A 16,793-nucleotide genomic window follows, 5' to 3' on the forward strand; every position below is an offset into this window, starting at 1 on the left:
CTCCACGAGAAGAACACCAAGAAGCTGTGTATCGAATCCGAAGGTATTTAAAGAGCTTTCCTGGATCGAAACAAGGAATTATAGTGTCACAAAGGAAGTATGTTCTTGATCTGTTAAAAGAAACGGGAATGAGTGGTTGTAGGCCAGCTGAAACTTCAATTGACCCGAATCTAAAGTTTGCGATGGATGGGAAATCAATTGATAGGGGCCGATACCAGTGATTGGTAGGGAAGTTGATTTACCTGTCACATACTAGGCCTAATATTGCCTTTGTTGTGAGCCTAGTTAGTCAGTTCATGCATTCTCCACGAGAAGAACACCAAGAAGTTGTGTATCGAATCCGAAGGTATCTAAAGAGCTCTCCTGGATCATGCATTCTCCACGAGAAGAACACCAAGAAGCTGTGCATCGAATCCGAAGGTATCTAAAGAGCTCTCCTGGATCGAAACAAGGAATTATAGTGTCACAAAGGAAGTATGTTCTTGATCTGTTAAAAGAAACGGGAATGAGATCTGTTAAAAGAAACGGGAATGAGTAGTTGTAGGCCAGCTGAAACTTCAATTGACCCGAATCTAAAGTTTGCAATGGATGGGAAATCAATTGATAGGGGCTGATACCAGTGATTGGTAGGGAAGTTGATTTACCTGTCACATACTAGGCCTAATATTGGCTTTGTTGTGAGCCTAGTTAGTCAGTTCATGCATTCTCCACGAGAAGAACACCAAGAAGCTGTGTATCGAATTCGAAGGTATCTAAAGAGCTCTCCTAAAAAAGGGTTGTTCTTTAAAAAGAATGAGCAAAGAAGTGTTGAAGCTTATACAGATCCGGACTGGGCTAGTTCTTCTATTGATAGAAGGTCTACGTCCGGATATTGTACATTCATTTGGGGAAATTTAGTAACATGGAGGAGTAAGAAGCAAAACGTGGTGGCTCGAAATAGTGTTGAGGTTTAGTATCGATCCATGGCACATGGAATTTGTGAAATGTTGTGGCTCAAGAGATTTTCGAAAGAACTAAGAAGACCTATGAGTTTGCCAATGAAGTTTTACTGTGACAATAAAGCTGTCATAAGCATTGCTCATAACCCAGTTCAACATGACAAAAACAAAGCATGTTGAAGTGGACAGACAGTTCATTAAAGAGAAGATTGAAGATGGAAATGTGTGCATCCCTTTCGTTCCAACAACTAAACAAGTAGCAGATATTTTCACAAAAGGCCTCTTCAGAACCACCTTTGAGTCATTTGTTAGCAAGTTAGACATGTTCGATATTTACATGCCAACTTGAGGAGGAGTGTCGAATGAGCTAGCAGATTGAGGCAGAATCTGCTCCACAATGACTGGCAGATTTCAATCAAATCTGCTCCACAAATCAACTAACAGATTGACTATAATCAGCTCCTATAAATATGGGATAGCATGTATATTAGGAAAATATATTATTTTAGGAAATAGATCAAGGGAAATCCCTTGATTCAAGAATCTCCCAAAAATCAGGGATTGATTAGTTCATTTTTATCTTACTTTTCTCTTATAAATACTGTACAATTCTATGAATAATATATATATTTTTGCAGTATCTTAACTTTCACATTCAATGGAAGTAAAACACCCCCTTTCACCCACAAAAAGAAAAAAAGAGGGGGGAAAAACGCACAAAAACATAGTACTTGATCTCTGAAATACATAAAATGAGAAGCAAAATTCACAAAAAATGTTCCAACTGTACCATAGAACTTACATTGAGATTAGAATCTTTGCGTGCTGTACGGTAATCGTTAGTGAAATTTGAACCATCAGCCAATAATAAGTCAAAAAACTGCTGAGGTGTACATGGGAAGATGTCCTGAAAATTTATAATAAAAATCTTAAATCATGTATCAAGAGGTTCTAGTTGCTAAAAGATCAAGAGCTTAGGTCTCATACACATACATTGTATATACCAGAAAGGACTTCTTCCTTAATAAAAGGCTGAGACTTCTCAGACCTTGGCACATTTTCTTCCCGACTCATATCCATCTTTTTACTTCCTTTAACCGAACTGCTATGTGCACGTAGTGCTGACTGTTCCCTCTCCTAAAAGAAACAAAGATTGAAATTTTGTGGGGATAGGGGATCATGAAAAAGAAGATAAATATAACAGGTATAGAAAAGAAATTCTGGGGAGAAACTGCCATGACCAAAAGCTGCACTATAAGTAATAAATTTCTTACAATCTAGTTTTATGGGCAAATCAAACATTGCTGAGACTAAGAACACCTCTGCACATGATGTTGCTTCAACAAGCACAAGACAAAATTATCATTACATGACATCAAAAGTATGCCAATGTTCTGTAGCCTCCAAATTCAAGAGCACATTCCTTTGCTCTTCTGCTTGACCAACAAGTTGATAAGATGCTTATGAAACATGAGTGTCATTCTTTTGTAATATAATTATTTGGCAGGCAACAATTCACATGTAAATTAAAGCCTCCGCATGAGTCACACAAGTTTTCTCTGAAGCACTAATCAGTTGATTGGGACCTTGCTCTCTCAGTTATACAACAACTTGAAGAGACTCATAAATGCTAATTACGACTTGTTTGCCCTGGTTTACGACTTGCTTCTGCGTCAAAAGGCACATGTCTGCGCTCCCGATGATACAAATTATTGTCTAGGATTATATTCATACAATTGATCCAAAAAACTCATTCCATGAAAGCAATCACCCTTTTTTCCTTTGAACAAGGGTCTATTCGGTTGTTAGACAATATACAATGACATACACGTCATTCTTCTGCTCTACTAGGCAATCTAATCATCCATCACAAGTCAACATGAATTCTAGTCTTTTTCCTTTTTCTAAATTCTTCCCTTAGATTCTTTACACATTCTCATGCTCGGAGCGTACACCGATAAGCCTGAATGTTACCACCCTAAACGACTTCCTACCACAGTATAGATCTTCATGAGAGAACATTAAAATCGTAATCATAACCATACAGCTATCCAAAGTCTTCTGCTTACCCTGAGCGCAAGGAAAGATATTAACTATGCCAACAGAATTCTTGCATCAATTAGAAGTGAGATAAATAGAAGAAAAAACTAAATTTGATGTCTACTATGCTAATGCATTAGAACATGTAGCTCCCATACGCTACATGACACTTTTGTTAAAGTTAACTTAAGTAGGAAATATTTCCAATGTGTAGCACAGTGAAGCAGGCAGGAGAGGATGCAATCACTCACTAGTTCAGTCCGTTGCTTAAAGATTATGGTGTATGCCGAATGGTCGGAGCATGATTTTGGGTGCAACAAGTGATACTAGGAACAGTAGGAGAGGAGCTTCTATGATATAAATTAGGAGGAGGATAATGAGAATATCAGAACAGCTCCTCCAGCACTCATGTAGCTAATATGACAAGAGAGAAAGAGGAGCATTTGAAGGGATGGAGGACTTGTCCTTACAGATAATTGGAAAAAAAAAAATTGGTACAACTTTGGAGCACTTAGTGATATTGTGGTTCGGTCGTTCCAGACCCCGAGCATAGCGGGAGCTTAGAGCACCGGGCTGCCCTGTTGATGCTCTTTGTTTAGATAATCACATCTTTCTTTAGATTCCATACCATCTTGTATGTGTGATTTCCTCATCTCATTAATAAAATTGTAACTTAATCAACAAAAAGATAAAGAGGAAAAACACAGTGAAGCAGACAATTTGATTTCTAGGATGTTCTATACAAGCAACCTTCAGTAAGAATGTATAACTGCTTAATGTCTCAGATACTCAGAAAAAGGACCAATTAAAAGCACAGACGATACCTTTTTCTCTGCTTCTAGCATGGCATGATAGTTCGTTGCTGATCGTTGCAAGGCTCTGATTGCATGATTCCTATTCCAAAAAGAAGCAAACATATATCGTACTCTCCCTGGAAGTTGAAAAGTTATGTGATTAGCAAATAGATACTAAGAATCCAGAATGTCAATATTAAATTCAGCCATCTAACATGAGTTAATATAAAGAACTTCTCTTCTTTGCAATTTGTATCTCGTTTTCACTTGAAAGAGTATCGATAGAAGAGTTAATTGTGTATATAATTTTGTCTGTTTAATAGAAGAACATATGGTGACAACAGGTAGCTTTTAGAGTCCTTTTTTCCAAAAAGCTTTTGAAGTATAAAGTGGCAGAAATAGAAAACTATTGTATTGAGAACTTTAAAATTAGGTCCCGAGTGATTCTGGATTATATTAGACATGGGTACTTAAACTTTCTTGAGCAGAGGGTCTAATGGAGACAAACTCTCTACCTGCGTAAGGTCTGCATACACTATGCCCTTCCCCGATCCCACTTGTGGGATTACACTGAGTATGTTGTCGTTGTTGGTACTTTTCCTAAGATACTATTGAGTCAGACAAGCATTAAGGTGGAAAACTTGACAAAAACTCCAGTCGCGTTACCGCGCTATGAGTCTACTAGAATCATACATGTCATCCGAGAATCTCCTCCTACCAAATCAATCACTCTACACCTCAACGCTAAATCAGTTTTGGTGGGGCTTTCCTCCTAACCAACTGAAACTTAAAAAAGTGAAAAGCTCATTCATTATCCAACTTGCTGACTCATTTAAAGGGAGAAAAAGCATATAAAATAATTGAAATTGGAGTTGGAAGAACAGGTTGATTTACTAACCATCAGGATTTCCTAAAGGAGGTACCCCATGGCCGCCAGCACCTGTACGCAGAATTATTGTAATAGCAGGGTTAATGAATGCATGCTGGCTCCTCCTTATCTAAAAGCAAAATAACACTACCATCAATTTCCAAAATAATATCCCAGGTAACCATCCCAAGCACCGTGACAACTTGGAAATGACAAACCGACAACATGCACAGGTAATATCATACCTCGTCAATATCTCCTAGAGGAATAACTACCTGTGAGAAAAGAAATATAGCATGATCAAATAAGCAGGCAGCATAGAACAAGTTTCAGCACTCTTGAGATGAATTTACTATATCAGAAATGTTGGGGGGTAAATACAGTCTTGACCATTTAATGCAGAGTTGGAAAGGGGAATAATATTAGGGGATATAGAACCACATATGTTGTTGTCGTTGTATAGAACCGCATCTATATATAAGAGAATTAGGAAAGGAATGTCTTTAGCTGGATCCAGATTTCATTTATCAATCAGGAAAAGTTTCCAACAAATTCTGTTACCTTCGTCAAAAAAAGAATTTCCATCAAATTTTTGAATAACATTCTCCAAGGTTCATAATGTCCAACAGTAAGGTCACAGTAGAAATATTTGTAACTAGGCTTTTAAATGGAAGTATTGCACCCACAACAAACTAATTTGCTTTTGGGGGGAAAAAGGACAAACAAACAAATATCACAAATACATGCTTGAAGAAAGTCAGAGAGCAAACCCATAAGCTTCCAACTTCCAATTTAAGGCATGGAACTTGAAGCGGAACAAACCTTCATTTGCTTTGAGAATACATTTGAGTGGAAGCAAATGTGCCATGAGGAGACATACATACGTCCATGATACAAAAATGACCTCTCAAGTGCACAAGAATAACTATGTTCAACAACCTGCAATTAATGGTTCCTTTAGCAATCAAACGGAATAGTCTAGTTTTCCAACTAAGAATCCTTGAAAAGCCAAGAACACTCTATAAATCCAAATCTGCACTTGCCTCATCAGCAGGGAGATCAAAGATTGTTTGCAGTGGCCCAGGTTTCTGATGAACCACAGTAGGCCCTTCTTTATCCAAAGGAATCCTTCTACGAGTATTAGCACCATTCAAACCCCTAAGACACCAGAAAGAAAACGGAGAGAGAGAACATTATCCACCCACTCCTGGATATATTATTTTTTGGTGATATAGATAGGGCAGAACTATAAAGAATTATCATCAACTATTTTGCTGATGGATAAATAATCTTCCAGCAATCAAAAGAGTAACTAATACTAAATAAGTCTCCTCCGACTCTCTGTTGAAAGCGAGTAATGTTCGAATTGTTAATACTATTTAAATAGTAAATTAAAAGCATTATCTAAAGATTGCAACACAAAGAAACTTGATTACATTTTATCATCCACTTGCCAACTAGTGAAACAAAGGGTCCCTTCTCTCCTCCTTTTCTCACAGAAGTGTTTCATTGCAGTTAATTTTCAGCCACAACCCCCTCTTCTTAGAGATAATTTATCATTGTGTTATTTTATTTTTTTAATAACAGCTTATATGTTATCACACCCATATCCTTTTAATCTACTAAAAAAAGGAGTCATTTATCAAAACAGAACTATTAGCAAGAAGTCACGTAAAAGAAAAATAGTGTCTTAACTTTTTCATAACGGCTACATAAGCTCTTATAGTGATGCTGAGCCAACCTCACACATCGACTAATACAAGGGGCAGCTTGCTACATCTCACAACCACAAGGTATCTGATAACTCTACCTCTACCAAGGCAGAGGAAATATCAAAGAACCATGTAGCTGAGATCGAACTTGGGACCTCTCATGATCAACCACTCTGTGATCCCCTTAAGGACCACTTCATCAACTATATTTATCTTTTAGAGCCCAAGGCCCACGAGACACAAGCCATAGTACCTTGGTACCTGCATTGAAGCGTAACTGATACTGCACCTAGCTTCTGCATTGAGTGCCTAAAGCGTTCCATTAATAACACGGATTTATAGTATACACAAACCCAAGTTTCAAAGTTCGCACTATATTCTCAAGCCATAACACTTAGTAGTTCCTAACAAATCAAATTCATACCCAAGATTCCTTCCAGTGTAACCCATCAAAACTTCATTGCAGGATCACTTGCAACACTCACAGCTATTAGGAGACTTTAAGAAGGGAAGAAAAGAGTCATTCAACTACTTTGTAACATTACCACATAAACATCTTGGTAAGTAATCCAATCACAGAATTCCTAATAGCACATAAATCTCAATGTCAACTCGTCTTGATATAGTATGTACGCTTGAAAGGCAGAGGCAGAGAATGCATGGACCAAAAGGACGACCCCTAATAAACTAAAATGAATATCATCAGGTTAAGCATGTTAGTAGATAGCCTTAGTTCCATACAGAACTGTTGACACTAAAACAGGAAGAAATAAAAGGCTTCCAAAAGAAGGCAAACCCCTACCTTGATGAATTGATATTGAGTTTTACTGTTTTAATGTGAAGACAAACCTGGAAAAGATACGGGCAGGATTTAGTTTCATCGGGATAGAACCTCTACAACATCAAGCAAAACCGTGATGTGTTATTCCAAAAGAAAAATGAAAACAAGAAGATGAAATAATCAATAGATACCTGCCCCGATGTGCTGTTCAATGTATGCCAAACAGCACCTGTCTGGCCTTCATTTTCAACAGGTACAGTCACTGAACCAAGACCAGCACTTTTCCAAATTATGTCCCAATCATATATTGTCACATTTATCTGCCGCACAATCAAAGCACAATTCAGAGATTATTCCAAAGAAAAAGACCAAGAACACTAAAATCCATGTAACCACAAGTTAATGTGATAAATCAACTATAGCACTATCTCCAAAGAGTATAACAAAAACAGAATATAGCAGTTGTGCTTTGTTACAAGATGCATTGAATTGCTTACCTCTGCTGGAAGCTCATCAACAGAAAAGTTGAACTCCTCCCCCCACATAGGATTTCTTGAACCAGGGATCATTGAACTACAACAGGTTAAAGAGTACACTTTGAAATGTGTTAACCAGATGCAATAACACATTCTGAATACGCTTTCATATAAAAACTTCTCCAACGTTCCTCATTACCTCAGCCGTACGCTTGCATCGTGCATACACACACGCACACATATATGTCAAGCCCTGAGAACATAACTGCAACCCCCCCCCCCTAACACACACACATAAATCTTTAATATAATTTTTCCACATGGTAAGAACAGTATTCACGTCGAGCATGGGTCTTCTATTACGAAATTTAGAATGATGAGTCTTTTTTTTTTTACAAACATTACCTTATTGGTCAAGTTTTACATTTAAAAATAATTGAAATCCAACTTTTCGGAAAATTTGGGATTTGAAGTTGAAATTTTGAGCAGATTTCAAATCAAAACTTGAAATTGGGGTCTCAAATCGTATGGAAAACGCCTACTTAGATTGTACCCGTTGTTAATGAACCAACTGACTGAGAAAAAAATGTATGCTCTCAGCTGATCAGAGAAGCTGTGACTGCTTTTGAACTGCTATCACAGAGCACATGAAGTAAAATACCATCTTAAAACCAAACCAACCACCAATATAACATATTGTCCATTACCTCCAATATACGTTCAAAACAACTAAATCTCATTATAACAATATTTCCATAGCCATCATTTTATTTAAAAAGAAGATGATGAAAATCAGAAGATCATCATACCAACAAGAAGAAAACTAGCACGAACTTTCGAAAAAGAGGAAAGGACTAAGATGTAATAAGGTTCTCAAATTGATCTTCAAATTCAAAAAGTTTCAAAAAAGAATAAACTTTGTTAACAATCTGAAGGGGCCAAAATCAACTAATCTCTCATGGTGTCAGTTTTTACATTCAAGTTACAAATATGTACTCACACAAGAAAATCATCATACTTCTCTTCAACATGCAACTTGGTTTCAGTCACAGCAATAAAAGGAAATATGGATATAACTAGGTGACATCTATTTATATGACTGGCCATCCACGATAACAGGATAACAAAAATAGATACAATCACCTAAATCTTTTTTGTGCACCACAAGTGATGATTGCGTATGGATCTGACGTGCCATTCAAATTAGCAGCAATGAGATTTTTAGCAGCTAACAGTTCAACCTGAAATATAGGGAAAACACAAGTCAACTATGAATTCCTACCATTGCTACAACTACAACAACAACTTTCCCAATGTAATCCCATAAGTGGGTCTGGGGAAGTTGGTGTGTACGCTTTAGCAAATTATAGAATCATTGACACTAGACCCGACAACACAAAGATTTCTCAATTCTTAATCGATGGTAACTGGAATGAGGAGATGATCAGACAGCATGTAAGCTTACCCCTACCTTGGTAACCTTGCGAAGGTAGAGAGGTGGTTTCTAATAGACCCTTGGATCAAGTAAAGCATATAAAAAACAAGCATGTAAAGCAAATATAGTAACGAAGAAAACAATGAAGAAGAGAAAAATATTAAAGACAAAATAATATGATAAGCGAAGCAAATGAAACATCAAAACCTAAAACTGAAGAATAAGATAGTAGGAAAGTAATTATAACAATACTAAAAATGGAACTAGACAATGCTTGACCTACTAACCTTCTAGCTTAATTCTCGACCTCTATATCTCTCTATCTAAGGTCATATCAACAGTAAGCTGTAGGTGAGTCATGTCCTGTCTATTCACCTTTCCAAGACTTTTTTGGTCTACCTCTGCCTCTCATTACACCCATAATAGCCAACCTCTCTCTCATCTATACTGAGGCATTTGTGCATCTTCTCCTCACATGCCTGAACTATCTCAGTCTCGTGTCCTTCATTCTGTTCACCATGGAGTTCACTACCACCTTTCGGATAGCTTCACTCCCAATCCTATCTCACCTAGCATGCCCATACATCTATTTCAACGTCCTCATTTCCACTACTCTCATCGTCTAGGTATGCATGTTCTTGATCAACCAACACTGCGTCCTATACAACATAGCTGGTTTAACCACCACTTTATAAAAGTTACCTTTAAGAGACTTGGTGGCACATTTTTATCATAGAAAACACTAACCGTAAGCTTCCATGTCATCCACCCCGCTCCAATACAATGTGTAACATCATCGTCAATCTCTCCATTTCCTTAAATTATTGACCCCAGATACTTGAAACTTCCTTTTTTGGGGATAACTTGTGTTTCAATCCTTATTTCCACATCTACCACGTGAGTTAAATCACCAAACTTGCAACTCCTCGTATTTTGTCTTAGTCTTGCTCAACTTGAACTAATTAGACTTCAGGACTTATTTCCAAACCTCCAATGTATTTGTTAATTATGTCACGTGTCTTGTCAATCAAAACTATGTCACTGCAAAAAGCAAACATCATGGCACCTCATCTTGGATATGCCAAGACAGTACATCCATCACCAAAGAAAAGAAAATAGCAACAGGTTGAAAGTGAATCCCTGGTGCAACCCTATCACGACTAGAAAATGTTCAAAGTCTCCTCCCACTATCCTCACTTGAGTCTTGGCTCCATCGTACATGTTCTTAATTGTGCTAATGTAAGCTACAAGTACGCCTTTGGCCTCCAAACATTTATAAAGAACCCCCTAGGGACTTTATTGTAACTTTTTCTAGATCAATGAACCATATGTAAATCTCCGTTCCTCTCCCTATACTGCTACATCAATCTCCTTAAAATGAATGACTTTTGTAGTTGAACGCCCTGACAATGAATCTAAGTTGGTTCTCAGTAATGACACACCCCTCTTCATTCTCATCTCCACCGCCCTCCCAAATTCTCATAGTGCGGTTTAGTAGTTTGATGCCTATATTTTGCAATTTTGGAGGGAGGTGATTAGAAATGACATGGAGCGACTACAGCTTACCAAGGACATGGCCCTGGATAGGAAGTTGTGGAGGAGGCGAATTAGGATAGAAGGTAAGTCTGAGTTAGGATGTTGTATGTTTTGGTGTGTACTTGGAGTATCCTGCTTTTGGTACTATTGAATATGTTAATTTCTATTGTATCTTGTGCTATTACTATTCCTTATCTTATCTTAGATTGCTTTATTTTGAGCCGGAGGTCTATCGGAAACAGTCTCTCTATCTCACATTAAGGTAGTGGCATGGACTGCGTACACTTACCCTCCCCAGACCCCACTTGGTGGGAATATACTAGGTATGTTGTTGTTGTTGTTAATGCCTATATTTGTTGCAATTTTGGATATCACTCTTTTTCTTGTACAATGGGATCATTATCCTAAAAGTGATGTTACACAACCCCCCATTAGCCATTCCATACTTGCTATACTTGCACTCTTTCAAAATTCCATTGAAATCTCATCAAGTCAGTCACCCTCCCCCTTTTATCTTATGGATAACCTCCTCAAACTTGATACACGTACAATAACTAGAATCTCGATGACTCTCAGAGTGGTCTAAATCATCCGGCACATATGGAAGCATTCTGCCATCTTCGTCTAATGTGTGTCTCGTCCACCAATATTCTGTCTTCCTCATCTTTAATGCACTTCACTTGGTCCAAGTCGCTGGCCCTCCCCGCTCTTGGTTTTACAAGCCTATAATGAATTTAATATGCAACCTCTAACTTCGCTATTACATGCATTTAATATCCCAACACATGAGTCAATTTAATGAATTATTTTTATAAGTAATAGCAATAGAGTACAATACAGTGCAATCAGAGATAAGAGCAAAAGTATATTGCACAAGCACCACGATCCGAAATATACCTTGATTATATATGCAGAATTAGTTTGAGGGTCTCCTTTTAGCTGGCCCATCTACAAAATAAGTATACAACTACATGTCAAATAAGCCGAACTTACTCAATATAAATGGCTAGTAAGTTTATAACCACCACACTTCCCAAGAGAATAATGGAAACAAAAGCCCAAAAAAAAAAAATCTAAGCAAATGACTATTAATCTTATCCAGTAAAGGCAATCGTCAAGGTTCATAATTCTCAAATCAAGGGAAACTTTCTTTTCAAGAAATTTTCTCACTAAAGTGAGAGATTCCTGTTAACCAGCCCTCCAGCTAAACTTTCTAAAGTAAACAAAACATACACTAATGTTAAATTATCAGCCCATTACCCAAATATCTGTAACCAAGAGATAAGTCGATTATTACTGATAATTTTGACAAAATCCGTTCAATAGAAAATATCCTTTAATTCCAAATCGAATTTCTTATTTTAACTTGGCACACATATCACATTAGGATTTCATAACAAAGACTGTATATGTTAAGCGAGTGAACATGTGGCCACCACTGATTACTTTCCGGTTTTGTGGATTAGAAAGGTCTGGCGTTCACAACAATTGTGGAATATATTACCAAGACTTTCCCATGTTGTTACTTATTAACTATCTAGGTAGTCAACATCGGCCTTCTTATAATTGAGTTTTCTCTAACTATCTTTTCGTAAGTTTTTGACTAGTACTGTTTCCCGATGAGTTCTTTTTGTTTTTTAGATCATAATAAGTTCATAGTGTTTTCCCTGGAGTTTTTAAATTAACAATTTCTATTTAAAGTTAAATCAATCATTTTCCAACATTAAACTGAATAAACTAAGTCAACCATCATAACCCAATCTAAGTCATATGATCTAAGAGGATGTAATATGGTTAAAAGTGTTTTGTAGGAGTGGTCAATATTGGGACATTCAAAAAAACATTTAATCTAGGACAGATACTGTTTCAAAGAAAAATCATCAATGCTTAGCTAATTTCTTGTACTTGCTAAATAATAAAGAAACATGTTCAAACATATTAATCAGCTGAGAAGTTCAGAAGTGCAAACATCTGCCACCAAGTGCTTTAAATTTTACTAGTTAGGTTTTTTTCCCACAAACTACCAAGTGTATACTCCTTCAAATTGAGGGCTATGTTTCTAGTTGTATTCTTCAAACTTCAGAGCACTGTCATCTCTTTTCAAATGGAACATCCATCACATTATACATATACCATCAGAAAATAAAATTTAACCCACTTTTTACAATTCCCAAAATCAAAATAAATCAAAACATAGCTAACTACAAAATGGGTCCACTAGCTTAAACTAACATATAGCTAAATTCAAAAGCAATAATCTGCTGTAAAAATGGTGCTTGACCCAAAATACTTTTCTGAAACTGGCTTAATAGCAAAAAAGAATCTCTTTGCTAATAAAACAAATCACATTTCCCAATTTTTTATTTTTTTTGAATATTACAAAACAAGCTTTTTGTTTGGTGCAAACCTGAAATAAACCAAACTTATTCCAGTTAGCCCACAAAAGTTTCTTTTTGTTGCTATTTTTATTTTTTTCTGGTGAATTCTCACATGTTCTCTTCCCTGTTATTATGTTTCAAATTTTCACTATGGTTCCTTTCATCTCATGCACACTATTAGTGATATTACTAAAAAGCTTATATGCTGAAAGTGATATTAATATTATGAGCATCTGATCCGGAAACATCTAATCAGACATGTAATGCAAACAAACATTGTTTTCCAACAAAGGGATATTCTAGTTATTTTAAAATATTTCCTAAAACACCATCCAAGTGCCACCGCCATCCAAATTTTCATGTTGAAGAAATTTTGGAGTCCCTAAGTGACACACTGATTAGAGAAAAAGAAAACAACCTTCCAACACCATTTGAAACATTCAAAGCAAAGAGAATAAACTGAATGAATCAATCAACTATGCTTCAGTCCCAACTTATTTCAGAAACAAAATTAATTTGATTAACCAACTTAATGTGAAGAAAAGAAAAAAGGGAACCATCTGAAGATTGACAACTCATCCATAAAAAAGATTCCACCTTTTTTATATTCATTTTTCCTTCACCGATTAATAAAACTGACTTAACTTTTTTATATTCTGTATAAATGTATATCTTCATCGACACCCTTATCTTTAATGAAGTTCAATGATTGGCCAACATCCAGCTGCTAATAGAGCAGGCACTGCTATCATTATTTGTTTCAGGAAAAGAAAGTTGTGGTCTGCTACAACATAAAAGCCATAACACACAAAAATTATAATGTTGTCACACTTCATTTCATTATATTCCATGTACACATGATACCACAACATATTCTCAGCTTTCTGAAATGTTTAAGCATATGACTCTAATTATATACAACAACTACAACTACCATTATTACTAATACTACTATTCCTCAAAAACATTTTTGGCATTTAGTAGGAGACTGAGTGACCACCAATGCCACCTCCATAACCTAACCCTTCCAAGGCACTAGAACATAAGCAAATATGACATTTAAAGAAGTCGGTCAAGCAGAAATCCGGTTGTGTTTCCTGATTCTTGGCATCTTTCATTACCAAAACACTCAAGTAAGCAATGGCTCTTAATTAAGAAAGAAACAAACAAACAAAAACAAAAGTAAATTTGCCCTTCTTCTCTAATTATATATTACAGCAACTACCATTACTACTAGTCGGAAATAGCCTCTCTACTCATATGAGATAGTGGTATGGACTGTGTAAACTTTACCTTCCCCAGACCCCACTTTGTCGGAATGCACTGGGTATGTTGTTGTTGTACCATTACTACTAATACTACTACTATGCCTCCATCACAAACCAGTTAAAACAAAATTTGTTATAAAACACGTCATTTCTCACATCTTGGCATTTAGTAGGAGATTTGAGTGACCACCAACCACAATTTCCTAGCCTAACCCTTACGAGGCAGCAATTTCGATTTGACTATAAACAAATATGACATTTAAAGAAGTTAGTCAAGCAGAAATGCAATGGTATTTCCTGATTCTTCACATCTTTTCATTACCACAACACTCAAGTAAGCGATGGCTCTAAGAAAGAAACAAACAAACAAAAACCAAGGTGAATTTGGCCTTTTTCTGCATAAGATATAATATAAGGAGGCAAAGTTTTGCATTTTCAAAAGAGCAACTTAACTAGAAAAGCCTTACTTTACTTCTAAAACCTTCACTATTCAGTATTACTAGGATAATTCTTCACCTTTTTCTATATAATTTCTATCACTTCCAAACAGTTTCATGAAACTAACTGACATGGATCCATTACAGTTATTCCAGAAAAGACATGGCATTCAATTAAATAACTTGTAAAATGCACCATCAAAAAAAAAAAACAAAAAAACTATACCATGCTTCTAAATTAGCACCAAAATCCCATCATCAGGGCCCAAATTTCTTGAATAATCTATAAATTCCCAGTGATGCACAGTTTAATACTCGATATCCACTTAAATACCAGGCTTTTGTTTGCTTCAGGGTATGAACCCCTAACATTCCTCTAACCCACACATCACTACTACTAGATCAAAAATCAATAAACTTTGTCAACCACACAACAACAAAGTGCCGTCTGGGAAGGATAGATTGTACGCAGACCCTACTCCTAACTCAAAGATAAAGAGTCCGTTTCTAGTAGACTCTTGGTTCAAGATAAACAGTCCCTAATAACATTTGTCACTAAAATTAAAATCAATAACAACAAGCAGTTACTAAAATTCTCTCGATAGCATTTCTTCAACAATTTCAAAATCAAGAACCATAGAATCAACCAGATAGCATTTCTTCGACAATTAGAATCAACAAGAACAAGCGGTTACTAAAATTCTCTGAATATATACATTTCATCAAAAGCCGTAAAATCAAACAGAAATTCAGAAAAAGAAGAATACCTTGTCTTTATCAACGACGATACCGGAATCATCATCAACGGCAACACCACGACCACCAGAATCATCATCATCGCCGCCGAACGCAAAGAACCAGTAAGAAATGACAACAAATACCGTCGCCGCGACGGTGATTTTCACCTCCCACCACGACGGCACCAGTACTTCCAACGCCGTCTCCACAATCATTACAAATATACAGTTGAAAAATGCTGGATCAAACAAATTGTGTGTCTATATATATTTCTTTTATATATATACACACACGTAGTAAGTGCGTGAGTGTGTGAAAGAGAAAGGTCAATGCCAATTGTCAAAGAAAGGAGGAGGAAGAAGAAAATGAAGGAAGATGGAGAGTTCTAAAGTGGACATTGTTGAAAGTTTATAATAGCGTGGAAAACAGAATTAAATAGTCGCTACCCAAATGATATATTTTACCCTTTTCTACTTCTAATAATAATGATGAAAATGATGTTCGATTGGATTTTCCAAATTGGAAACAAGAAGGCGTTTGCCAATAAAAAAAAAAAAAAAAAAATTTAAAGTTGGAGTTGGAGTTGGAATAGATTTTTTTTATTTTTTATTTTTTTTTAAATGTAAGTTTATGCCTTCAATTTTAAAAATAATTAAAATTGTCCAAATAATTAATTTACCTACTAATATACAGTCAAATATGATTCTTAAATAATGAGAAAGGTTTAAATATTTTTTGTTATGATATTGTCCTTTACAACTAGCCAAATTATCAAATAACAAGTTGGTGACTTCATATTTTGTAGCATCACTTGAACATGTGAACTGTTTTCTTGCCTTTCTTCTGATGCACTAAGTATTGGTAACATTTTGATGTCATTTTAAATTTTTTGAGTTGTATTTATACGGATAAAATAACATTTTGATGTCATTTTAAATTCTTTGAGTTTACATATATTTTTATTAACTTATTTTTTATAAATATCTTGAAAAAATAACTTTTTACTTCCTTCATTCATTTTTACTTTTACTTTTTGACATAATACATTTATTAATAAAATAATGACTGATATAATAATTTTATCATGTTACTTCTATTAATTGATGTTTAGTAATGAATATTAAGAAATGATTTGAATAATAAATAATTAATAATAAAAACAAAATATTAAATATTTTTTAATTTATTAAAATCAATAAATAAAAATAAAATAATAAAATAAGAACAAATAAATTCAAGTGGAGGAAGTAATATTTTCTTGGTTATGTTGTTTGAAGAAGGGTAAAATTTGGAATAACATTATCAATGATTTCATGGTTATCTAAAATAAAACAACGGTTAGATATAAAATGAAAAGATTAGAATATCACTTCCTTCGTTCTGTTTTACTTA

General features: G+C 35.5%; 1 protein-coding gene across 5 annotated transcripts in view; it reads right to left on the minus strand.

Annotated features, from left to right (window-relative positions):
- The window catches only part of LOC107854328 (BAG-associated GRAM protein 1), a 28,180-nt gene extending 12,336 nt beyond the window's left edge, over nt 1-15,844 (minus strand). For 4 of the 5 annotated variants that reach the window (XR_007053355.1, XR_007053356.1, XM_047408991.1 and 1 more), the window contains exons 1-13: nt 15,431-15,844; nt 11,478-11,528; nt 8,753-8,850; nt 7,631-7,706; nt 7,325-7,453; nt 7,155-7,246; nt 5,684-5,798; nt 5,463-5,579; nt 4,886-4,915; nt 4,671-4,770; nt 3,803-3,909; nt 1,932-2,075; nt 1,741-1,845 (exon numbers count right to left, since the gene is read on the minus strand). Coding sequence is in view for 3 of the 5 variants with exons in the window: in XM_047408991.1 (XP_047264947.1) it covers nt 1,741-1,845; nt 1,932-2,075; nt 3,803-3,909; nt 4,671-4,770; nt 4,886-4,915; nt 5,463-5,579; nt 5,684-5,798; nt 7,155-7,246; nt 7,325-7,453; nt 7,631-7,706; nt 8,753-8,850; nt 11,478-11,528; nt 15,431-15,616 (1,350 nt within the window). In the remaining 2 variants the exon portion in view is untranslated. The remainder of the gene's footprint in view (nt 1-1,740; nt 1,846-1,931; nt 2,076-3,802; nt 3,910-4,670; nt 4,771-4,885; nt 4,916-5,462; nt 5,580-5,683; nt 5,799-7,154; nt 7,247-7,324; nt 7,454-7,630; nt 7,707-8,752; nt 8,851-11,477; nt 11,529-15,430) is intronic. The other variant, XM_047408988.1, reaches the window with a different exon arrangement.
- Between the last annotated feature and the right edge of the window lie 949 nt (nt 15,845-16,793).

This window comes from Capsicum annuum, chromosome 1, assembly GCF_002878395.1.
Source record: "Capsicum annuum cultivar UCD-10X-F1 chromosome 1, UCD10Xv1.1, whole genome shotgun sequence".
Taxonomy (NCBI): Eukaryota; Viridiplantae; Streptophyta; class Magnoliopsida; order Solanales; family Solanaceae; genus Capsicum; species Capsicum annuum.